At 51.1% G+C, this 24,143-nt stretch overlaps 4 protein-coding genes across 4 annotated transcripts; 1 reads left to right on the top strand and 3 right to left on the bottom strand.

The window, feature by feature from the left end:
* Positions 1-332: 332 nt before the first annotated feature.
* On the bottom strand, positions 333-6,040 carry EMWEY_00036140 (ubiquitin carboxyl-terminal hydrolase, putative; the record flags this gene model as incomplete). The annotated part of the gene is made up of 13 exons (XM_013482107.1): positions 333-1,068; positions 1,383-1,582; positions 1,747-1,986; positions 2,201-2,431; positions 2,615-2,823; positions 2,978-3,079; positions 3,305-3,563; positions 3,675-3,848; positions 4,102-4,254; positions 4,634-4,718; positions 4,855-4,973; positions 5,244-5,646; positions 6,018-6,040. 13 exons carry the CDS (start codon positions 6,038-6,040, stop codon positions 333-335), a joined length of 2,934 nt encoding a protein of 977 aa, XP_013337561.1.
* A 3,048-nt stretch (positions 6,041-9,088) lies between these two features.
* On the bottom strand, positions 9,089-10,182 carry EMWEY_00036130 (signal recognition particle 14 kDa protein, putative; the record flags this gene model as incomplete). The annotated part of the gene is made up of 3 exons (XM_013482106.1): positions 9,089-9,505; positions 9,638-9,768; positions 10,080-10,182. 3 exons carry the CDS (start codon positions 10,180-10,182, stop codon positions 9,089-9,091), a joined length of 651 nt encoding a protein of 216 aa, XP_013337560.1.
* Positions 10,183-15,721: 5,539 nt separating this feature from the next.
* On the top strand, positions 15,722-17,058 carry EMWEY_00036120 (hypothetical protein, conserved; the record flags this gene model as incomplete). The annotated part of the gene is made up of 4 exons (XM_013482105.1): positions 15,722-15,836; positions 15,985-16,126; positions 16,239-16,577; positions 16,821-17,058. 4 exons carry the CDS (start codon positions 15,722-15,724, stop codon positions 17,056-17,058), a joined length of 834 nt encoding a protein of 277 aa, XP_013337559.1.
* A 927-nt stretch (positions 17,059-17,985) lies between these two features.
* EMWEY_00036110 (hypothetical protein, conserved) lies at positions 17,986-20,747 on the bottom strand (the record flags this gene model as incomplete). Its single annotated transcript, XM_013482104.1, has 7 exons — positions 17,986-18,414; positions 18,636-18,754; positions 18,915-19,091; positions 19,335-19,430; positions 19,588-19,673; positions 19,960-20,032; positions 20,663-20,747. 7 exons carry the CDS (start codon positions 20,745-20,747, stop codon positions 17,986-17,988), a joined length of 1,065 nt encoding a protein of 354 aa, XP_013337558.1.
* Between the last annotated feature and the right edge of the window lie 3,396 nt (positions 20,748-24,143).

The raw sequence follows: 24,143 nt of genomic DNA, 5'->3' as shown, positions 1-24,143 counted from the left end.
ATATATATATATATATATATATAATGTATATATATTGTTTGCGCACTGGAATAGAAAATATCGGAAACAAACGCCCGGGAGAAAGAAGAAGCGACTGGAAGAGAGGCTGAGTGATAGAGCTCCCACGCAAACAGAGAGACTGATATGGAAACAACAACAGTGGCAGGTGTCACGGGGGAGAATATTCGGAAACTGCAGGGGAACAATATCCATGAAAATGCAATATGACGCACATGCGTCAGATTGAGACGGGGCAAGGAAGAAGAGGAGGCGGAGAGCCTGCATTCCCGTCTTCGTTCCAGACGTTGGGCTGCTCCCTGTCTGCAGGCTGTCTAGCCGTTGTTTTGTGCATCTGCAGGTGGTTCCTTGTCGGTATCTACTCTTTTAAATAGAAGGAGATATGCCTGGCGGCTGTCGCAGCTCTGCAACTTCGTCACTTTCTCATCATTGTACTGCAGCCAGCCACTCCCGTCTTTGTTACGCACGTGGCAGATGTAATGGCCCCCAGAGACGCTCGACCCCAGATGAGAAACAAACGCAAACAAGCGATACTTCCCACGCCCATCTCCCAAACCCAACCGACATCGCTCCAAAGGCGACAGCCCTGCCGCTGCAGCTTCCAGGGCCTGCTTCTCCCTAGCGTCTGCCTCCCGAGCTTCCGCCTCGGCTGCCGCAGCGGCCGAAGCAGCTGCTGCAGCTGTAAGGGTTTCCTCCACTGCAGTAGCAAGCCCCGCGCCCTGAGTTAGCAGCCAATCAGCAGCACGGCCAGCATCAAAGAGCCCCGAATCTGTAGGGACCCCGCCCGAAGTTGTCTGTCCCCTAGTCGCGAAGAACGCTGCGCGTACACTCCGCTCATCGAAACCCAGAGCCATTAGATTAGCCACGGCTTCTGCATCCGGTTGGTCCTGCGCACCCGGTGCTGCTGCGGTTCCCGATACCTCTGCTGTTCCTGATGCAGGAGCAGCGGCATCAATAATAGGATCATTGAGGTCCGGGTCGTCCAAGTGGCCCATCAGCCACTCAACGCAGCTCTCAGCTGCAGCGCCTCCAGTAGCACGAACAGCTCTTCTGCAATTAATCGGAGACACGACAAAAAGACAAACAGTCCACCTTAAGCCCCTTCTGCCTTCCTTAATTACCATTTTCTTGCGGCGTATGAGTTCGAGAGGTTCCACCGCTATCTCTAGCATTTTGCTTCGGCACTAGCTCTGTGTCTGTCTACGAACACCTCTGTTCGACTTGTCCCGTATTACCCTTCCCTATTGTTCTGTCTGCCCCCTCTCTACATGCCACCTGCATGCCTCTTCCCTCGTCGTAATGCTTATATGCTTGTGTCCTTGTCGCTCTATGCACGGATTACTGCCTGCTTATCTATCTCTTACTTAGCGGCGTTGTTAGAGAACCCCATTGACTCCAACGTAGAGACAACTTCGTCGTTTGCTGCATCTCCAGATGCTGCCTCAGACCTGTTGCCCTGCTGCTGCTGCTGCAGCCGAGGCTGTGGCGGCTCGTCAGGAAGCTCGCGCTCCTCCGGCTGAAGGCCGGAGGCCCGGAGCTCCTCGAACGAGACTTCCTCAGGGATCTGGCCAAGCACCTCACAACCCAAACCCTTGAGGCACATTATATACCTCTCTAACTGCAAGGCGGAATCTCGACTTCCGCTCCCTGTATCGGCCTCAGTGTAGCCCAAAATATGCTGCATACCCCAATCATAAGCCCTAAACTAAACGCTTGACCTTCCCATACCTCGACAGAGCACTTGAGTTTCTTTGGAATCCATCTGTCACTAATGTAGAAGCGCTTGAGGAAGACGAGGAGGTAGTCTGGGTAGTTGGTAAGCCGGAGGGTCTTTTCAGCGTTGCCTTTAGAGCCGGTAGCTGGAGAAAGGTAATCGTTGACTGCCGCAGCTGCTGCTGCTGCTTCTATGCAGCTGGCAAGAGGCACTGAGGGGGCCGCAACAGCCACAGGCTCCTCTGATTCGCAGCGCTGAGTATACACGCGCAAAACCAAGCGCTCTAAGATGCCAGAGCCTACAAGCAGAACGACACACCTGCACTACGATGGAACGGCAAAAACACAACACACGCCGACGCGCAGGTCGGGGTGTAGTTCTTTACAGAAGCACCCAAAAAAACGACAACACCCGAAGAAGGACCGAGATGCACACAAAAGATACACAGCGAAGGACTGAAGGCCAAACCGGGCCAGTGCCTACTGTTTCGGCCGTGTCCCCTCCGGCTTCGGCCCCAGTGTCCGACTCAGTGGGGGTTCCCTCTGCTCCCTTTCTCCTCTTCTGGTGCCGTTGCTGCTGCTGCTGCTCCTCCTCCTCCTCTTGGTGCACATGGACAGGGATTGGCAGCGCCAACACCTGCTGTCGGCTGTACGTGTACCGTACTTGCCGAGACTGGAGGCATTCAAGACGTTGTTCTACCTTCAGTACACATGTGCAAGCGCAGCAACAACCACCACAGAAACCTTAGCAAGAAGACGTGAGGAAGCTCATGTAAGCCACCAGAATCCCGGAAACTGACAGATTAAATTCAAGCAGCAGACGGAGCAGCACAATGTGCTGCTGCGGCAACATTAGTGGTAACAACACGCATATGCAACTGACCCCAAAAGAGAACAGTGAATCAACCGTTCCACTTCCAAGAACGTTTTCTGCTTCTTGTAATGTCTCATCTGTGATCCCCAGCGCAGCAGCAGCGGCAGCAGCGGCAGATCTCTCGCGCGAATGAAGCATTTGTCTGAGCTGCTGGAGCTGTCGTCGGTCTCCTGCTTCTCTGTCGCTGATCCAAGAAAGAAGCAGAGACAAAAACTCTTCTGCAGGCGCAATAACAGCAGCAACTCGCCCGTGGCGTCCCCTTCTGTCAACCTAGGAGACAGCGTAAATGACATCCACAGCAAGTAAGCAGTACGAACAATACAAAACCACCAGCAACAGCAGTAACGGCACCAGCAACCGCAGTAACGGCACCCGCATCCTGTTGACGACTTGTGGCGAATTCCGCATGCAAGGAGCCTATGATGGCGCGCAGTGACAACGGAGACACGGCGTCGTTAGCCATGTAGGGGAGATCTGCAGCACCAGCAATAGCAGCGGCAGCAACAGCACAGCAACAGCATAATGCCGACTGCCACGAACGTAGGTCTCCTGTTCAACAGCACAGGGCAACTTCGGCGCCGCTGAAACTGTTGAGTTGCTAGGCTCTACTAATGCAAAACAACAGGCAACAGGCAGACGTGGTTATACCATGTCCCTTAAATACTAGCAGAAGCCGCGCCACCTGTTGTAAAAGCATACCGTTGATTAGCTGTTGCTCCTCGATTTGGAGATCCTGTTGCTGCAGTGTCTTCTGCAGCAGTATTAACCCCAAGGCCTTCTGCATGCACACTCGCCGAGTCTGCAGTGCCACAGAGAGGGCGCCCAGCTGCAGAGAAAGACACTTCGCCGGACCTCCCGTCGCTGGTACTGCAACTGCCGAAGGCAGGCCTTGGCAACAAATGAGCGGATCGTAAATACACAAGAACTTCTCACAAAAACGAGGCACGCTGAACAAGGCCTACGAGCAAACAGAAGCAACCGCAATCTAGAAAGCCTAACACTAAACATTAGTCACCAAGGAGTCCTTGGCTTTCCGGCTCCTCTCTCTGAAACGCCGCCATCAGCCTACCTGCAGCACGGCGTTAACGTAGCAAGTGTTACCCAGGTTTCTGAGGCCCACAAATCCAGATCCTTTATGATGCTGCTGCTGCTGCTCTGCTGCGGAAGCAGCTAGAGAAGCCCAATCATACTTGCAGTTTAAGTCGATCGCCAACTCATTTGTGCTCCGCTCTGTCTTGCGTAGCTGAAGACACAGCCAGCCAACAGCCGCACCAGCGGTACTCTGGCAACAGCTGTACCACCATGAGCAACAGCTCCGGTCGCACATTCACAGCAACATCGTCAAAAGCAGCAAGACAGGCAACAACAACACCAGCTGCACCAGTCGCTGGCGCCATATCCCCTGTTAACCTTCATCAATCCACCAGCAAGGACATCGCTCCAGCATCAAAACCACCAGGATAAACAGCAGCAACTAACAGTGGTCAGTGAGTTACCTGCTGCGTCTCAATGCCAAACCTCGCAAGGTGTTCTGGCAGCTTAGGGTCGATAACTGTGGTGTCTTCGTCTGGCGCGTAGGAAAACACATCTGCTGAATCAGCAGATATCGTCCCCAGCTTGACAATAAGGGGGTAGATTGAACCTGTCTCCTAACAGCAGACACACGAAGCGAGCCACACCAACAGGTCGGCTTCCAAGTGAGACACAATAGCGAGAGCGCGCCTAACAGCCAAGCAAACGAAAGGACGCTACCGGCCATTCTCAATGCCCACAAAACTGTGCTTGCTGAAAACGGGACAAAGCCAGGCACGGGACCTGGAGATATGAATCATCTCCCCCGAAAGGCACGAAGAGCGAGTGCCAACGACACAAAAGGGAACGGGTGGAGACAGTGGCAGGCACACGAACACAGCCGAGACAAAAAGGGACGACGACAGGGCGGAGACAAAAAAACGTCCCGGAAAACACGAAAGAGACAGTAGCGCAGGAAGGAACCACTCCAACGACAATGCTATAGTACCACAGCACCTTGTAGTGTCTGATGGCTGCTCCCTCGCGCCCGTCCGAGCACCCTCCGCCAGCTCCGTACAGCTTTCGCCCGCAGCCAATGAACCTGCAGCATCAAAACCAGCAAAAGGCACACATGTTTCAAAGGCAGCAGGAACGTTTGAAAACATGAAGTGGAGGAGGCAACAACAACAGTTAACAGCTCCAACACGATATACAAGCGCAAGGCACCTGCCCCTCACCCGTCTGAGAGGTTGAGCCACAGGTTAGTAGAGGCACCGCAGTCTGCACACTTCCAATTAGAAGGAGAGATTTTTGGAGGGTTTTCCACCACGGGCAAATCCTGGGCGTACTTGCTTGGCTGCACGTACACTCCACAAAGCTCATGGGGAGATACAGCGAGCACAAATACACAGGACAGCAGAGCAACCATCAAGGTTGAGCTGAACGCCCCCATAGACATGAAAGAATCTCAAGCAACACCAGAAGCGGCAAACACCAGAAGCCAACCGACGGAAGCACCAGCCCAAGCCTTCGCGACGGATACAGGAGCAGCACCTTCAGTAACACCAAGCCAACTAGCAGCAGGCCAGGTGCGTAGCAGTGGTAGCGGCAGAGAGACAAAGCTTACAAGAATCTCTTCAACCCAGGCGGCAGATGGCGTGGAATCAGCCACAGCATGTTTCGTCTCTGCAAGGTGCTTTGCTGCTGCAGCAACAGTAGCAGGAACGTCCGGGTCGTCAATCGAAAGAAACGACAGTTGCTGCAGCAGCTGTTCCTGATACTGCTGTAGCAGCGTCAGGTCACTCCGCCACTGCTGCTGCTGCTGCTCCTGTCCCTCTTCGTCCACCTCTGCACGTTTTTGCTGCTGTTCTTTGCTACCGCTACAGCGGTATATGGAAGCCAGACCTCTAGCTACAGCAGCAGTTGCAGCTGCGCCTGCGGCGGTGTACACACACAGGCGGTAGGAAATCGTCGGCTCCACCGCAGCGAAGTTGCCAGACGGGTCGATCATGTCACCATCTGCACTAAACCTGCAGCAACAGTAGCAGACGAAGCAGTATTGACAGTCGTTAAAGACGCAAAGTAGCAAAACCATGGGAAGCGCACTAGCATCAACATTCGTAAGGTCAGGAGGACCGGTGGCAGCGGCGGAAGCAGAAATGAAAAGGCAAACGAAACGACGGTAGTAGCAAGAGTAGGAAAAGTACTACCACCAGGAGCAACACAAACCCCCGCAATGGTAGCACAGGAGATATCAACAACACAAAGAGAGCCGATTACGTTTCGCGTGTCCCTGCTGCGGTCAGATAGCACCAGCACCTGCCAGCGAAGTAGGAGATGAAACTGCCATTGCAACAACTCGCATGGGGAGGCCAGCAGTAGCAATAAGCGGCACACGCACCCGCCTTCGACAGCAATTGCCATTTTGGTTGGTTTCAACGTCCCCACCGAAGCACTGCTGTCTGAAGTCGATTCATCTTGTGCTTGTTTCCGTCTGTTGTTTGCTGTCACTGCGTTCACTTCATGGACGCTGGAACGTAGATGCACATAAACTCGGGAATCGCTAAGGGCAGAATCTGTAGGGAGCGACTCTAGCGAGACGGACACGAATGTCTTCAAGTTAATAAAGAGACCGAAAGGCCCGTGCACCATATCCAGCCTGCCAGGGACGAACAACCAGGGAACAACAAAAAAAGAGAAGATGAACCATCAGCGAAAGAACGAATAATCAACGGAGATGGAATGATAAACAAAGGCAGACAAGGAGACACGGAGACAGGCCGAGGAGCTCATGGAAGCAGAAGCAGACAGCAGCACAAAAAGGGAAGCACCAAAAATGGGCAGTCATTCAAGCACAGAATCAAAGAAAACGGCAAACACTGAAGGGGAGACGCAAACCGAGACTGGGGGCGGTGAGTCACGAACAACGACCGGGAGACCAATGTAATCGGGGACAGAGACAGTAAGGGCTCAAGTAAGGGCAGCTAGGCACCCTTTATCAGAGTGCCTTTACGAAGACACTCTGATATTCGACGGAAGATCCACAAGAAAACCACAGCCAGATAGAAGAAAAAACGTAATCGGCTACTTGCAGCAGCATTCCTGCTGCTGCTATTGTTCCTACAAACCACTGGTGTTACTGCTGCCACATAACAAGAGAATCTACTCCATCTCTTGCTCGTGTTGGCATTGCTCCTTCTGGTGTTGTTTTCTTATGTTTGCTGCCCTTGAACGTACGAGTAGTCGCTGCACTGTTTGTTTATCTTCCCTGAAGCCCGGATTGCTGCTGGTGCTTCTGCTGCTTGTTGCAGCACAGCAAGCGCCGCAGCGCGTTGTTCCCCTTGTGCCAATTTCATATCCATTTTCCGCTGTTGCTGTTGCTGCAGCGGCCAGGCAGCAGAATCGCCGCTGCTGCTGCTAGTGCCACGGCTACCAGGGCCGCCGACTGCTGCCGTTGCCGCTGCCGTACTATTGCTGCTGAGCGCACGCACAGGGAAGATAAATTAAAGGTCAGTGCAGCAGCGACAGCAAACGGTGCAGGACAGAAACTGCTACAACTACCCCAGCCGCGAAGTGTGTCAGTGAAGGGTTCGGTACCTAAAGGCTGTTTTGGGGCCGTCTTGTCGTTTAATATTTTGCCCCTTAACATACTCTTAAACATGAAACAAATGCAACGAGTACTGTGTAGTGTTGATGCTGCTGTGGCACCAGCATTGGCGGCTCTAACTGCAAGGGGCCCCCCATTGCGAGGGGCCCCAAGGGCTTGGCAGGCCACGGCTGGCAGAAGAATAGCATGTGAGGTAACTTCGCTGTGAAACAAAAAATGTATGCACTTTATTGTGAACCTTTGCACTATGCAAAGCTCCCTCAGGTTGAGATTTACGCAGAGTGCAGAAACGGTGGCGGCACTCTTCCTCGTGGACTGCATTCGTGTTTGTATCATGTTCTCCCAGAAGCTGATGTAAAATAGAGGGAGAGACAAAAGGAACAGAGACCATGTACTGAAGGCCAAATGAGTGTCTAACAATTGCCCGCAGCGCCAACACCTGCATCCCAAGTAGACTTGGTTCGCCTGCGCCCAGTGTAGCCTTGCAACAAAAGTTGCAGCGAGGTGCTCTATAGCCCATAGAAGGCAGCTTCCTCTCCGAATCAGCATCAATTCCCGCGGCAGTTTGTGCCTGGCTCGCCAGGGAGCCGTACGGGAGGTGCATAGCTGTTGTTTGAGTGCCTCACCTTCACTTCTTTGAATAGAACAGTTCACGACAGTCCTCAGCTAAGGCTAATGCCCGTCGCTTCAGTGTCCGTCCACAGGCATTCCAACCCCCGCCATCCCAACTAGGTACGCCAGAGCAAGAGGGGCATCATCTGCCCAGTGGGCCGTTAACGGCACTAGATAGCATTAGCTGTTCCCACCGTGCCTGCTCATAACCTTCCTTGAGGATATGCATCTAGGGTTTGGAGTATAGAGATTGCAAATGGCCACAGAAGTGGGGCGCTTTCACCCCTCTTCTTCCGTGGCCTTTGCCTTGCTGAGCTACTGCGTGCAAATTGAGTGCAAGTGCCCCTGCATCTGCACGGGAGTGCTCGCTTTTTTTGGTCAAGTGCTTTATCTTACTCTCCTTGCTACTCCCTGTACGCGCAGGGCAAGTTCCTGTGCATGCATGCCCTGCAAGGCTGTCCATATGTGCGCGTAATTGCAGGATTACATACAACCACACAGCTGCACTGGAACGCATACGAGAACCGGATTCAACCAGTTCGGCACAACACTTGTTGCACAGACCAACAATCAGGCTGTATGTATGTATGTACCAGACTGTAATCCATACGCAAGCGTGCCGATGCCCTATCCTGCGCCATTCGCATGCATCCATGTAAGGGCTAGATAAACGTGTGCGTAAAGGCATGTATACATCTTTGCGAATACGCAGGTGTCTATACGATTTCTAGAGATAAGTGTGCAGCTCCACACGAATCTTTTGCCTGTGTCGGATTTCCTACCCCAAACACAATTTTATATTTATGCACAAATTGGCACTACATATGCAACTAACTACTACTGCATATGTCAGCATCTCACTCTACGCCTACGCCTAAAAGAACGACACAACCAAAATGCTTTCTTCCACTGTTAAACCGCAGAGGGTACCATAGCATTGCCCCCAAAAGGTACCGTTCAATATGCCGAATTGGGGCCCGTAGCGCAAGCAAGCTTTTCGGCCCTTCAACTAAGCATGCACCCTAAACTTACACATGGAATGACAAGGAAAAAGTCTCCAGCATTTGTCAGGGTCGCCAAAGTATGCCCCTACTGCGAGAGTAGTCCTTAGAAACCCATGTGCATTCACAAATCAAGTACGAACTTGCTGCTGCCGCTGCAATCGAGACTCTGTCACTGCTGGCGCTGGAGAGAAATCCAGCTGCTGCTCCCGCAGGTTCCCATCAAGCAGCAGCTTCAGCAGCAGCAGGTCTCTACATTTCTCGCTTAAACGAGCTATTGCTTTGTTCGTGTTTCTTCCTTTTCTTCCCCTTTTGAGACAGCCGCCCCTGAGTGTTCTGCTGCTGTTGCTGATTCTGTTTCTGTTCTTTTCCTTTAGCCACCCCCGGCGAAGTACGTTCCACGGGGTCGGTCCCCTTCTGAGACAGCTGTCGCTGAGTGTTCGGCTGCTGTTGCTGTTTTTGTTGCTTTCCTTTAGCCGCCCCAGGCGAAGTACGTTCCACTGGGTCGGTCCCCTTCTGAGACAGCTGTCGCTGAGTGTTCGGCTGCTGTTGCTGTTTCCGTTGCTTTCCTTTAATCGCCGCAGGCGACGTAGGTTTCACTTGGTCGGTGTAGTGGCGGGAGATCCCCAAAAGTTGTTCACTGAACCTAGAGGCCCTCTCCCCTTCGACCTGTGCAGAAACAAGCGGGCGTAGAGCAGCACCAGCAAGTCTTGGGGCTCCAGCGGGCCTCACGCTAGAAGAACCCCCAACCCCCAACCCCCTTCCCCTCTCCACCTTACATCGGGTGGTTGATATACGGACCTGGACAGATATCTTCTTCTTTCCGTCAGTTGCTCGCACGAGACAGACGGGGGTCGCTTCAGGCCGCTCCTCGCAACTGTGCAGCTTACGCCGCCGTTTGACCCCGCGAGAACCACCGACCTCGGGAAATGCTGCACAAATTCGCAAAGGTTTACAGGAACTCTTTGGGTGGGTTTCAAGTTTCGTGAATAAACTCTTCCCAAGTCCACAGACCAGCTATCAAAGCGGCTGCAGCTACACACCCCACGCGGTTCACTCATTAGCACTGCACACGAGGCAGCTGCATGCTTCAAGACCCTCATCTAAAACCTGCCTGCGAAGTGAAGGCTAACACACAGCGTGTTCCCCTGGTGTTGGCTGCACTTCTATGCTGAAACATAAATAGAAAAGAACCCTAGTGTAGGCACTACATCCAGCCCAGTTTCAGTTCATGCCCCCGTACTCCTCTTGAAAGTGATCCACACAGATCCGCTGTTCTTGCTCCTATTGTTCTCGTAGAGGCGCCGCAGCGCCTCAAGAAATTCGGCTTCTCCAAGAAGTCCCATCACCTTGATTGTTACTCTATTTCATCTGCAGCTACTGTTGCTCCTGTCGCAGCTGCTCGTGAAGGCGATGGTGCCGCGGCGGCTGCGGCTGCCCAACCTGGGAGTTCGTTTAGCAGAATAACCTTAGGACAATAAATGAAAGAGAAAGTCAGAAAAACGGGAGGACAGCGAAGCGAAAATAGACAACAAAGCAGAACCCGTGCGCATGCACAGCAGCTGATGCCACTGCTACTTCCGCTGCTCCCCTGTGGCATGGTGTAGTGCACAGGCACTACAGTGTGGCTCAGGTGTGACCTCTAGCGGCTTTAGTATTGTAAAGAGAATAAATATTAAATATATTAGGGATTAGGGCATTATTATCTAGGAAGAGGAACTAATACTACTAAATGGTCTAAGAATTGGATACCATAGAGAGTCGTAGCTTAGTAGGGTTAGTGAGCCACATATATCCACGCCTGGCGTGTAGTGCAGTGCTTAGTCACTACTTCGGGTGCCAGATAAGACTTCTAGAGATCTGATAAATGGAAGAGAAATCAAAAAGTATTATGTCCGTGAATATGGCATTTTTATGTGGATAGCCGCATTATAGATCTGGCACTTGACTGTGTTGTCGCTGCTTTAATATTTTCCCGTTATTTTATTAGGTCGGCACTGACCTCCAGTGAAGACCGGGGGTCGGTACTGGTTATTTTTGCCGGTCATTCGTATTATTCTGGGAGCTTCCTTCGATATTATAGAGACTCGAACTGATTTGGAATTCTAAGTGTTGACATATGGGAAATTGGGTAGTGGGGAAGCCACACACTACGAGACGATAAGTAGGCACAGCGTAGGACGGCTGCGCTCTACACATGGCGCGCCGGACCAAGTTGTTGATATTCGTGGTTTCGCATTAAATTGGAAGTACTGGGCTTTTAATTGGTTTGGGCGTCTTTGATCTGTAAATGGAATCTGCACAAGAATGTGGATGCACCAGCATTGGATGTCTTACTTGGCAATCGTACGTACGATGGGCGGTAATGTCGTTTATTGTATTTTTACACTGACCGTTATAGTAACCGGCGAAAGTTATATCCAATTAAGAGTTTATGATGCACAGTAGAGGGTGTGGGCTTCCAAGAAGTATTCCTTGCTGCATCAGCACGATACTTCTAGCACAGGATGTCTGACGTTGACAAGAATGTCAGAAGTTGGTGGGTGAATGCTTATTCGGCCTTAGTGGGCATCCAGAACACATGCAAAAGCTTTCAACATGTGCCTACAGTTAATATATGCAACAGTTCATGCGCATGCTATCATATGTTGTATCTAGCTTCAGCAAGGCATCTGCAACTGTTGGTTGTTGGTGTTCTCTTCCGCAGCTCCATGCGCTTGGGCCGGTGTGGCCAGTATTTTCGGAGGCTGGTGAGGAATATCAGTGCTTCTAAGGAACCATGCAGTTTGACTCAAACTCAGCTAGTAGCGGTTCTTGGATGAGAAGGGCGACCTGACTCTGTAGTTGATTGTCCAAGGTTGGTGGCAACGCGCATAATTGATGAGCAAGCTGGCTCACTAAGGCCAACAAAGTTAGTGCTTAAGTCGTTTTGATAGGTCCTGCAGGGTGTAGAGTGGCAAATGCAGCACAATCATACGGTTGGTGCCTTGGCGTTGAAGGCCTGCCTCCATGTGGCACGAGGCGGTCTTGTTATGCTCGATATTTACTTGTCCTATACGTTCTTTCCGCAAAGCGCTACCTAGCCTCAATATCCCCTCCGTTATGGTTCATTTAGTCACTTTCCAATCACTGCTGGTGAAGAATCGGACTGCTGCGTTTACTGCAAGTAAACCCGGAACGACTGACGCGCAGCTATAAGGTGAACCTATCCGAAACAGGTTAAATGCCTTCAGAGCATCTGAATAATGGCAAATCCTCTACCAAATCCGTTGGTACCTGCTCTCAGACCTGTGTGGAATCAGAGTACCTTGCAGGACTTCGCATTTCAAAGAGTCCTGCTCCCAGTGATGGTTTTGTCGGAGCAACGTGGCTGAGGAGATCTGGGCTGTAAATAAGGATGTCATCTAGGTAAGCGATGGCAGCTTGTCCCAATAATGGTTGTAGGTATGCATTAATATTTGCTTGAAAAGTAGCTGGCGCACCCTGAAAACCAAAAGTCATAACCTTGTACTCGAATAACCCTAATACCGAGCGGAAAGGCTGTTTTCCAACTGTCTTCCATAGCCACATGGATTTAGTGGAAACCGGATTCCAGGTCCAAGGTGGAGAAGAATTTTGCCCCCAGTAGAATTTCAAGTGTAGTTAAAATGGTGGGAAGCAGAAAATCAGGGGCAATAGTGAGTTCATTCATCTCCCGGTAGTTAACGACCATCCCCATCGTGCGTTCACCCGTCCCCTCGTCACGCTTGTCGCCCACAATCGTGGGGGCACAGATGGGGGAGTTGGTAGGGCCGATCCATCAGTTGGCAGATAATCTGGCGATTTCCTGTTTATGTGTTTGGAGCTGTTCGCTGGGCATGCGATATATTGTGGATTTAGAGGGCAACTTCCCAGGCACTAGAAGGGTCCTGTGATCATATGGGCGCCTCGGTGGCAGTCCTGAAGGATCTTTATCAGGGAATACCGCACGATATTCCCGCAGCACGTCTAGAATCAGACGTGGAGTTGAGCTTGCGGCCTCTGACTCTAACCACTTGTCAAGGTGGGTGGGCTCCAAGGAGGCTGTTGGCCAAGGGGATTCTTCTACATCATCCGTCAGCACAGTAGTTGCCGGGGCCTCTGGATCTGCCTGATCGATAGAGGCCGGGGAAGTCCCGAACAAAGCATAACCCAATGCCCCATGTCCCTCATTCGAGAATCTCTGGGCCGCTGGAAGAGCAAGTTCGTTAAGTAATCTATATGGCGGGTGTAAAATGCCTGCTGTATTCTCTTTAGCTTGTTATAGTAATGCACCCTTATTCACTTTCTTCCTTGTCCGAGGGGGCGATTTGTACATCTGGGGAGGTGGATGTAGGAGTGCCCTCGCCTCATCCATTGGCATATCGGCTACCTGGCAACGATATCATATGCCTGCTCTGCAGGGGACGCGCTACTGCAGTGCTATCTTTCCTTGGTCTTTTCTCATTGATAAGGACTAGAGATAGTTCGCACCATCGACCATCTACATATGCACGTAATTTATCCGAGTCAAAGGACCATGCCACCTTATGTTCCGTCAACCAATCAAGTCTCATTACTTAGTCGTATGGTACGGGCCCTACCACAAAGTCTCCGCATAGCCGCACATCCCCACACCACGTTGTTAATCCCTTTACAACTCGATCAATCGGTAATTGTTCACCGTTAGCCAATGTGAAGATGCTCTCCTCTCCCAGCCGTCATACTCTTACCTGTAGACGTTCCACAGTCCTTGAGTTGATAAAATTCCTTGTTGCCCCTGAATCTAATGGCTGTCTCGCATGCATTTCCTGCCACCTTGACCCCCAAAGTGGCAACAGTTCCTGCATTACACAATCTTCCTCTAACACTGGAGTCGGCCCCGTTGCCCTTCCACCAATGTAACTATCGTGCGCATCCTGCATCCTTCTCGTCTGCTATTGCTCGTGGCTCTCCACTGAGCTTATGTATGCTTATCCTCTGGTTGCGGTACAATCCCTGAATTAAGCCGCTCTGATAATCTCTGCTGGGATCTCTCTACTACCTGCCCCATCGTTCTCGTTTGCTCATCCTTTAGAAGCAAGTTCTTATCCCAATCTGGGGAGACTATTATGTTTGTTGGCCCCGTCACCACTGCGCACAAAGCCCCCTTACCATTAGAATATCGCCTAGTACGTTCGTCTCCCTGGACGACTACGCTCGATCATTTAAACGCCCCTCGCTTTCGATGCTAAAATCGTGCTTGCCTCTGCTCGGGCCTCTACAGGCCCGGCTCTCATAGTCCCCTGAGAAGGGCAGCCCCGGGCATAGTGCCCTACACCCCCATGTTTCGGATACGTCTCCCCTGTACGACGTGAAGGCTTCTGGTGGGAGGGGCATTACGAGGCCACGTGCCCCTTGCCCCTGCACTCGAAACCAACATATTCCCTTGATACTCGCCTCTCCAGTGGATCTCCTCTCAACACTATTTCGTGGCTCCCTATGGGACCCACCTCGAACGGTCCGATGGGTGTCCTCCAAATACCGCCTGGTTTGTCTTAAATGTGTCAGTGTCAGTTACATGCAGTGTAAGTTACAAATATGAGATGGCCCTCATTTGTCACCTTCAGGACGATGTCGTCAGGCAGATTTGCTTGTGATTATCCCGTGGCAAGGGTTCTGGGGCCCTGACACAGTACCGCTGAGAAGTCGGAGGCATATTATCGTTTCACGTATATATGAAGTCAGATGGCAGGGAAGTGCAGTATAGTGTTTCTTCTCGTGGGATACCGCAGAATCTAGTTATCATAGAACGTTTGAGAGCTTCCCAATTCCTAATAATTTCCCGGGTATCCCATAGGTAGAATGCACCCCTGGTCAAATTCGCACGCAGTTCTTGTCCCCAGTTTTCCGGAGGTAATCCGGCCTCGTAAAACAACATCTCTAAAGGAAGCACATCATATTCTTTCCATCCTCATTTTGAACGTGGAAGGTAGCTGACCTAATGTAAGCCGGCGGAGGGTTTAACGACTCCAGGTGGTCATCTAATGAAGTCCCCCATGGAATTCTCGTGCCGGAGTTGGACCCCATTGTCCTTACTACACGGTGTGCTCCCCGTATATCAGTACAATTATAAACTGTCTCCTCTCGCCTCCACCCCTGGCTCTTATTCTCTTATTCTGCGGCTGATCCCCAATAAACATTTCGCTATAGAATGGCGGGGAAAGTGCAATCAACGTTTAGGTCACTGGGTTGGAATTTTATATGTAACTTTCCCGAACAGCCCCCAAATGTAGCGCGCAGCTGTCCTAAGCTGTACCTACTTATCACCCGGTAATGTCTGGCTTCCTAACTACATCCTCTAACTACCCATATTCCCAGAAGTCAACAATGAAATTTCCAAAACATGCTCGAGTCACTATTATAAACGAGGGAAGATCCCAGAATAATAAAAATGACTGACAAAAATAATCAAAACTGACCCCCAGTCTTAACTGGGGATCAGTCCCCGACCTATAAAGTAGCGGGGAAATAATAAAGCAGCGACAACACAGTCAGGTGCCAGACCTATAATGCTGCTATCCCTGTGAAAATTCCATATTCACTGAAATAATACTTTTTTATGTCTTTTCCATTTATCAGATCTCTAGAAGTCATATCTGGGTACCCAAATATTGCCTAAGCACTGCCCTACACGGCAGGCGTGGATAGCAGGCTCACTAATACTACTAATCTATGACTCTATCTAATGGTATCCTATTCCCAGAACATTTAGTAGTATTAATTCCTTTTCCTAGCTAATAATGCCCTAATCCCTAAAATATTTAATTTTTATTCCCTTTACAATCCTAAAGCCGCTAGAGGTAACACCTGAGACACACTGTAGTGCCTGTGCACTACAGTTTGGCCATGGGAGCTGTTTTTATCCTTGTGTTCCTTTTGAATTGGTGGGGGGCCGGTGGAATTTCGCAACTCTGGGGCCCCCGGGGATCGCCGGGAACAATAGATAGCAAAGGCGAGGCAGGTACACCTCATGCTTTGTCGCACCTCTGTTCGTGCGGTTGTTGCGGCTGGCAGCGTTCCTGCCGGTGTGTTCACGTTACTGTACCTGCTACTTGCGTCGCTTGTGTTACATGCATTATACGTTGCTGATGGTGCATGTATTTGAGCAGAAGTCGTCAAGCTGTTGAGCGTGGAAGACCTCCAGGACATCATAGGCAGCACCGGCCCCAGCAGCTGCACCAGCAGTAGCGATAAAATCGAAGATAAGGAGGCTGCCGTGTTGCTGTTCGCCTCCTGGGACCCAAGCAGCACGTAAGCCCAGACCCTGATTCTTCAGAACTCATGCAGCCATGGCATACAAGGGCCTAGAGCAGAACGGGGTTTCAGGAATGTGGTGCTCATAGTTCTGCGTTTGCTGCTGCAGACTTCTCCTTCAAACGTGGCTTCAGGCGGCCTCTTCCTTCCGTCAAAGTCAGCGGGGGTCTCTGTCTCTGTTCTCCCTTTCCGTGTCTTTATTCGGGAGAAGGGGCAAGGCGCCACGGGAAGAGCTATTTACAGCAGCATTTGACTGCGCTCAGCAGCAGCAACCGCAGCAGGAAGATTCTAGAGCCCTGTGCCGTGGCCTCGGTGTGACTGCTTTGCCCGCCCTTCTCTACTTTACTCCGCAGCCAATAGGCGCAAAACACCAGCAACAGCACAAACACAAGCGCTTGGGTTTCTTCGACGATGAAGAAGATGTGCTACTGCATCCCCGGGCGACGAGGTAGGCTGTATACTATTGCCTAATCGGCTGCTGCAGTTTGTGCCCCCGCTATTCTTCAGCGAGACCTGTTGGGGTTACAGTCTCCTGGCGGGGACGTTGCAGGTGCTTCCAACGATTTGCTGCTGTGGCTGCCTACCCCACTTGTGATGCTGCTGCTCCATCATTGTGGCAACAGCAGCCATAGAAAAGCAAACCGGAGTACACCTAAACCGACAAAACAAAACCCCTACTGTTGTCCCGCAGGTACAAAGGAGACCTCCTCATGAGAGAAGCCATCGTAGACTGGTTGAAGCTGCTGCGGTGCATTTCGCTCATGCAGAGGCTAACCAGCAGCAAGGATAGCAGCAGCTGCTGCATTAAGTCGCATCAGCTACAGCAGAAGCTACAGGAGCAGCAGCAGGTCATTAAGGAACAGCAGCAGCAGCTTCTGCAGCAGAGTATGGAACTGGACCAGCTGCGCAAACAGTTGCGGCAGCCGTAGTGTTCGCATCAGCTGGTAATGTTTTCGTTGCTCCTGCTTTTGTAGCTGGAGTCACAAATTTGGGCGGCGGCGGAGTCCGCACTCCTTAAGCCCGGTTGTCCGCCAGATGAGTATTACTGCAGTACTTACTGCAGTCACCTGGGGCAGCTTCTTCAAACCACCACTGCACTGCATTAATGCTTCAATGCCTGCAGCAGCATAAACAGCAGCTGCTACTACTGCTGTAGCAAGGTCTAAAGCGCCACTTCCTCCTTCCAAACGATGTGCAGGAGACGAAGTTTGTATCAATGACAAGCCCCTTCGTCGTGCTGGTCATCCCCTCCTGGCGTTGCTGAAACATTAGCAGAAGAGGTGCCTCTTCAGCAGCAGCTAGTGCCACTGCAGCAATAAACCATATAAACTGCTTCTTCCACTTCACTCCTCATAGGCAGCTGCTGCCTATGCTGTCGACGGAGACATCCAGCTGTCACCCACGGCGCGGCTGCTGCCGGTGCTGCTCCTTGCAGCTACAGCAGCGCTAGCGGTTGCTACCGCTGATGCTTCTGGCTGGCCTTACGACCAGCAACAGTTTCTGGTGACGTTTTTGCATCTTTGCCACTGCGATCCTTCCTGCAATAGCGGGTGCTGCGGTGTGGCAGCCTGTCACGAAACTCGAGTGCTTGGAAGGCTGGTCGAACATGTAAAAGATCCCATGGGTCGCAGCAGCAGCCTCTGCTGGGCAAATAGCCACTAGTCGTCGTGTTGCCACTGTTGCTGCTTTTCTGATTGTTCCACTATATAAAAGCAAAGGTGTACTGCCCTGCCCCCGTGCTGAAGTCCCGGTCGTCGCTGGCAGGTGCGTACCTGCAGATGTGCTGTTGCAAGGTTTGCTCCCTCGCTGGAACGACACGGTTTATATATATGGTCGCTAAACCGGTGATTTCGCAGCTAAGCTATGTTCGCCGTTTCGTTGGTAACAGCAAGCGGTCCCTTGCCACTGCTACCGCCGACAAACTCCCGACTGCTGCTGCTTGTGCTGTTGCAAGGAGATATGATGCAAGCTCCCTCGAACTCCTTCCCTGCTACAGAAAGATGCTGTTGTAAGTCTTCAGCCGTTTGCATGGCCCCAATGGAACTCTTCGTCTCGTCTTCGTGTGCTACTGCTTTACCTGCTGAGAAAGGACCAGCGGCAGGTGGTGCTCCATCTTGCTGCAACACTACGGGTGTACCGACCAGCTCCTCAGCGGCACTAGTAGCAATGCGTTTCCCGTCCCTTAGCGACTTGCGGATTTTGAATGAGGCAAGAATAATCGCAGAAAAGACAATCAGACTGGCCCCGCACAGAGAGGCCACATTGAAACCTTCACCGATTACCAGCTGCGCAGGCAGACGCATTCAGTCGAGAAGATATAAACGCAGCACAAGCGCGCAGGCAATACCTTTCGGAAAATAGCTCAAAGGCATCGGGTTTGCATACAAGCTACCTGAAGCGGCACATAGGAACGTCTAAGCAATAAGGGCTCGAGATTTAGGATTTTGGTAAGGTCGCCTTTACCAGCCTTTCGGGACAATCGGAGCATGGCTGCATTCGAGCTCACTTGGAAGGTGTAACTGAAAACAGCATCCAGGTTCTGGACTATAGCAATGGTCGCGGCGGACTCTGACTCCAGCGCTGTAATGAGACAAAGCTGAGCCCCCAGTCCCAAAATAGGCAGCACTGCAGAAATCAAACAGACCACAGTAAATTGAGAGGCATGCACCCACGTTACATGCCTATGAACCACTAAGCAGAACATGCCTCTGCAGTGCTCCCCTACTAACCATGGTGTACTACTGCGAACGTCCTATAATTCCGGAAAGGACGTCACAGGACATACAGGTCAGCAGAATCCACTGAACTGGCTGGAGGTGCTCGAAAAAGCACATCTGGAAAGGGGATATGATGAGCACGAGAGGCAAAAAAGAGACAAGACCGAAAAACATCATCAGCAAAATCGAAAGAATTGGAGGGCCCCGTTTGGCTACGTGCCTTCCCAGCACAAACGAAACGCCATCTGCAGGCAACAGATACCGTAATGCCCAAACATCGGTGCTTTCAACCCCTAATTCTGCATTTTATGGCATTAACACGGCATCCTCACGAGCCCTTCCCGCACGAACGCACCCTCACTGCGAGCGTGCAACCCAAACAAATGGGGCATTTAAGGCTAAAATAATCCCGCTTTCTGATTCGAACTGAATCGCTTCGTGCGGAGGGTTTCCCGAGAAGGGAGTGGGGAATAGGGTTTTGGGTTTACGCAGAAAAGCGCCAACCACGAGAATAATAAACGCGCCGCCCTTGGTCAGGTCGTCAATAATCGCAACTTCGCTCCCCGAATTCTCCGCGGGGGTTGCTGCGGGCAAAGTCAAAAATTAAAGCTTCAACCTCTACACCAAACGACTGCTAGAAGCAGATCCTGCATGATCTTTAGCTGCTTAAAAAGTTATTGATATTCAAGGTCAAACGCAAAGACGAAATATACATCTCAGAACGACGGTTTAGAGTCTTACTGCCGCCTCCAAGCGCCTCGTTCATGCTCCCTGGCTTTGCAATGAGAAGGATACCCACAGAGCAAAGCAAAACCATTGTCCACAGCCTGCACCACACCACCAGAAGCAGCAGAAGCGATGACAGCAGACGCAGTACTACAGGAAGTAGCAAGCTCCCTCGACCAATGGTGCCGCAGCCGGAGAAATACAATCGCCAGCAACAGCTGTAGCGCCAGCACTAACACCAGAAGAAGCATCACAAGCAGGAACACCAGCACCATCGGCGTCCCGGCCCTCCGTCTGTCAGGCCCTCCTACACTAGCAATACCAGCATAGCTAACAACGAGAAAGCTTGCACTAGCATTGCCTGAACCAGCAGCAAAGGCTAGTTACCACCCCAGTCCCTCTTTCTGGATCAGCGCCCCAAGGAAAGCAGCCCAAATTGTCGCCGACAAGCCAACCGCCGCTGCGTCTCCCAAAGGTAGCCGCGAGAGAGCAATATAATACAGTGCTGAAGCAAAGGAATGCAAATGTTAGACAGAGTATAAGCAGCAGATGCAGCAGCAAGTGGTGCAACTTTTACTGTTCCTCGCATGTACCACAAGCAGTAGGCGCAACAGAAACGAACAAACCAACCTCCCCAAACAACGGGAACACCAGCAGCAACAATAGCAGTAAAAACAGCAGCAGAAATGCCAGCAGCAACATCAAAAGCAACACACCGTGGCACAGGACGGCTATGACCCCCCTAGCGTAGAGATACTTGGCTAGAGGATTCCTTGGGTTTAAATATTTAAAAGGCCTTGTTTTCAAGCAGTGGCAAAGGCCGACACAAAGGACAGACTGTACTATGAAGCGAAAGAGCAGCAGCTGAGAAGGCAAGGACAGCAACAGCTGCAAAAGCTCAAAGATTATTCATGAGTGGTCGGGATTTACAGCTGCAGGCCTACAGTCCAGGTTTGCAGTTAAAGTCTTAGGTATAGGGCTTCAGGGTTTAGGTTTACGTTTAGTATCGGCATGCCAGCGGAACAGACAATCTTGGTAAGCACCCCAACGCAGGAGTAGAGAAGTGCACCAACAGATGAAAAAAGGATACCCCGAGATGCCGCAAAGCAGAGCGAAAAACGCTCCCTCTGAGCAGCGGAGAGAGGAGAGGCCCTCATCAGCAAGGCAGAAACCATCTTTGGGAAGGGGGCTGACACACGATAGCGCAAAATCATGTATGTTAGTAAATAATCCGTACGTACACACAAATTCATGAACACATAACTCTCCATATATACACACAGTCTAAATACACTGCCCATGCACATTTCCGGTCTATAGGCTTTTAGGCATGTGAACGCTCCTAAGCACGAAATACGTATAGACAGGAAGGCAAATATGCGGACGGGGTGAAGAAGCCGAACGTGGCCATACAGAAAAACATGAACGTAAAGAAAAGGGTTGAGGTGTAGATAAGCACTGCGATAACAAAAATAAGCCACGATGACCACTGACACTTCCAAATATTATGAACACCGAGGTCCAGTTGCGTGGCTTCTGTTCTTTGCTGCAACGGGGTACAGTGAGCGTATGCAAGCATGTGAATGTTAACACATTGTAGAGAAGCACGTGTGGACACTGAAGCCAAGATGACGGCGTGGATTTCAAGAACCATTCCTACAAACGAGGCCTCAGACAGAAACAGCAACGCATTAACAGGAACTCGAAGAAAAGCACGGGCAAGTCCGTGAAAGGACCTGGACGCGAGTCAGAACACAGAAGTAAACATGCCACAGAAGCCACAAAGACGCTGCAACGCACACTAACGGTGAACAAGCACAAACAGTATGGAAGTGGCTGTAACGCGGGCTACGGGGAAACTGATAAACACGGGCGTACACAGAAAAACGAAAATACAATGAACGTGCACAACTGCAAAATGTACATGGATGTCAGCGAACAAAAATACACACATCATGAGAAACATCAGAAAAAGAATGGAGACGCACACAGACGTCCAACACGGCCAGGGGCATCAGTGTGAGGCGAACGAACCATACTGGCGAACCCGTCAACCTACAGTTAAAAAGGGAAGCAAGAGCAATCACCGAAGGTCGTCGACCCGAGATCTACTCCCACCATAGAGTCGTCAAGCAACCCGATCGAAAAAGGGAACAGCTCCAGGGGTCCAAGCCCTCTTCGCTTCCGTCGTGGGCTCGAGTACAGTGGATAATATGTGGCAACGGCGCTGGCGAATGGTGGGAAACCAGGTGAACGATAAACGAACGTGAGGACTGAGACAAAACACTGAAGAAGATGGAGACATACCGCTGAGTTTAGGCCTGCTGAAGACTGCAACACAGACAACAATGATGCTGTGAATGGTCAGGCATCTCATCAACTGTGGCCAAGGCGGCAGCGCGGCGAGAGACGCACAAATGATAGGGCGGACGGAATAACATACCACTCTAAAAAGCCAACGCACTGGACATAACTGCTTCAACATACAGACGAGCTCCAGCACCTGCCTGCGCTCTTTACCAGCTGCAAGCCCACCACTCTCGGCCCTAAATTCGAAAATCCAAGGAACTTGATGGTGTGTCTAATGAGACAGTGACAACAGGGGAAGAACCTCCAGCCTCGTCCAAAACTGGTAGCCTAGTTCAGTTCAACTTGAGAAGCCACTCGTTAACAACCCCAAATACTGCGCCCGAAAACCGGTCGCAGTCAACTCTGCCCGCATCCAGAGAACGCGACGCCCCGATCTCGGAGGGCGTGTACAGCGGTACAGTGTAGACCTTTGTATCATAACCTGGCTTAAAAGCAAAAGAAATACTCTCGAATCCGTGGTTCAGGGTTTATGGTTTATGTTCTACGCTATACTGGTTACTAGCAGACCAGCGGAATGGGGGAGGCTCAGTTGAGCGATCACCATCGCGGAAGGATAGACAGAAAAACAAGCAGCATATCCTTCTTCCCGCATATATGTTTGGGTGGAGTTTGGAGTTTAGTGTCCACCATTCGGGAGACCACAGCCTTGGGGTGCTGCTGCTGCTGCTGCTGCTGCTGCTTCTGCTCCGCGGCTGGCTCATGCCCGGCAGAGGCGTCGGCAGTGTCTGCCCGTTCATTGGTCTTCCTTGGTATTAAGCCTTCCCTTCCAATTACGAATGTATTAAACTTAATTACAGTGCCTCCCAGGCGTTAACACAGAATCTGTGAGCATTCATAAAGATGAATGAGGGATGGAATGAATGGCCCACAGCTTGCCAGTAGCAAGCCCGACTAACCAGCAAACCCGTACAGGCTTTCACTGCAACGGACTAGGCATACAGTAGTCTCTGACTGTGGAAAACCCAGCCCTCATCCTTAAATCGCTGGTAGGAACGCAGGGGACGATAGAGGAAATCAAGGGGAAGGGTCACCCTAACTGCTACGAACCTCCCCCAGCGTGGACCGAAAACCCCTAAACCCCACGAGGGAGACCATCCTATAGAGTCTAGGTGACCTTGGACGAGCACCTTTTACGATTTTTCTGTTGGCAGCCTTGTGCTGGGTATGATGCGGGACTCTGGACGGCACACCAATTTAGCATGGTCTCTGGGGGGTAAGTGGATTTTTGTACTAAGGGCCAACTGAGCATTTGAAAGTTGTCGTCTATTGGAGAACTCATAGAAACATAGTTTGGGCATCCTTAGTCGTGCTCTATGAGTATAGTAGCCCAAATATATGGTCACCACCGTCTCCCACCCTTAGCATCTAAGGAGAGGCGTCTCCACTACTTATCTACCAACCTACCTCCGTGGCATAGCACCTCAGGCCCTACGCCGGTCTGCGCAAGACAACTGAAGACAGAGCGGGTGAGTAGGTACTTTTTGATGAACCACCTCTCCAAAAACTGGATGCCACTGCAACTCACAACTCCATCGACACTCACGCACAAGGGCGCGAGGCAGGTGAGTTCAGCAAGAGCCACTATACAAGGGGAACTTACTTAGAGGGCAGCCTAATCAATTCATAGAGAATGTCCGGTGGCAAAATCAATTTCAGAATGTGGTCAAAGACCTACCGTGGCTATCGGCATCTTCGTTTTGCCACAGGGGGAACGACAATGGTGGATACATATCTGTCAGTGTATCACTTGCCCGTGCTGCGGACTAGTTTAAACAGGCAATGCAACGCACGCCTATCAACATCTTGGTAAGCGATCAGTCTACTGCAAACTTAAGAGAAGCGAAGCATGGCAAGCTACCGATAAAGCACTGCACAACGAGGTGCCACAGGAATTGAATGGCGCAGTCGGAGCTTTTTGAACAGCGACTCATAAAAGGGAAATTCCCATTCTGTAAACCGAAAGGCTGCTGGGAGGGAACTAGAACGCTGGTGTTCGCCAACGTGTTGGAGCTGTTCGGTACCAAAAAACGAAAAAGCCCCAACGCCCGCAGCTCTCGTTGGCAAGAGGAAAAGTGGCAATAAGATTTTCCTTGATGCAGACTCTACGATTAATGGGGCTGTTTCTGGTAGCCCCTCGCGGGCAAAGGAAAACACGGAAGACAAAACGCAGCCTATCATATATATATATATATTATATATAT

The sequence above is a fragment of the Eimeria maxima genome, genomic scaffold (genome assembly GCF_000499605.1).
Source record: "Eimeria maxima Weybridge genomic scaffold, Emw_scaff516, whole genome shotgun sequence".
Classification (NCBI taxonomy): Eukaryota; Apicomplexa; class Conoidasida; order Eucoccidiorida; family Eimeriidae; genus Eimeria; species Eimeria maxima.
This window is presented reverse-complemented; position numbering and strand designations above follow the sequence as displayed.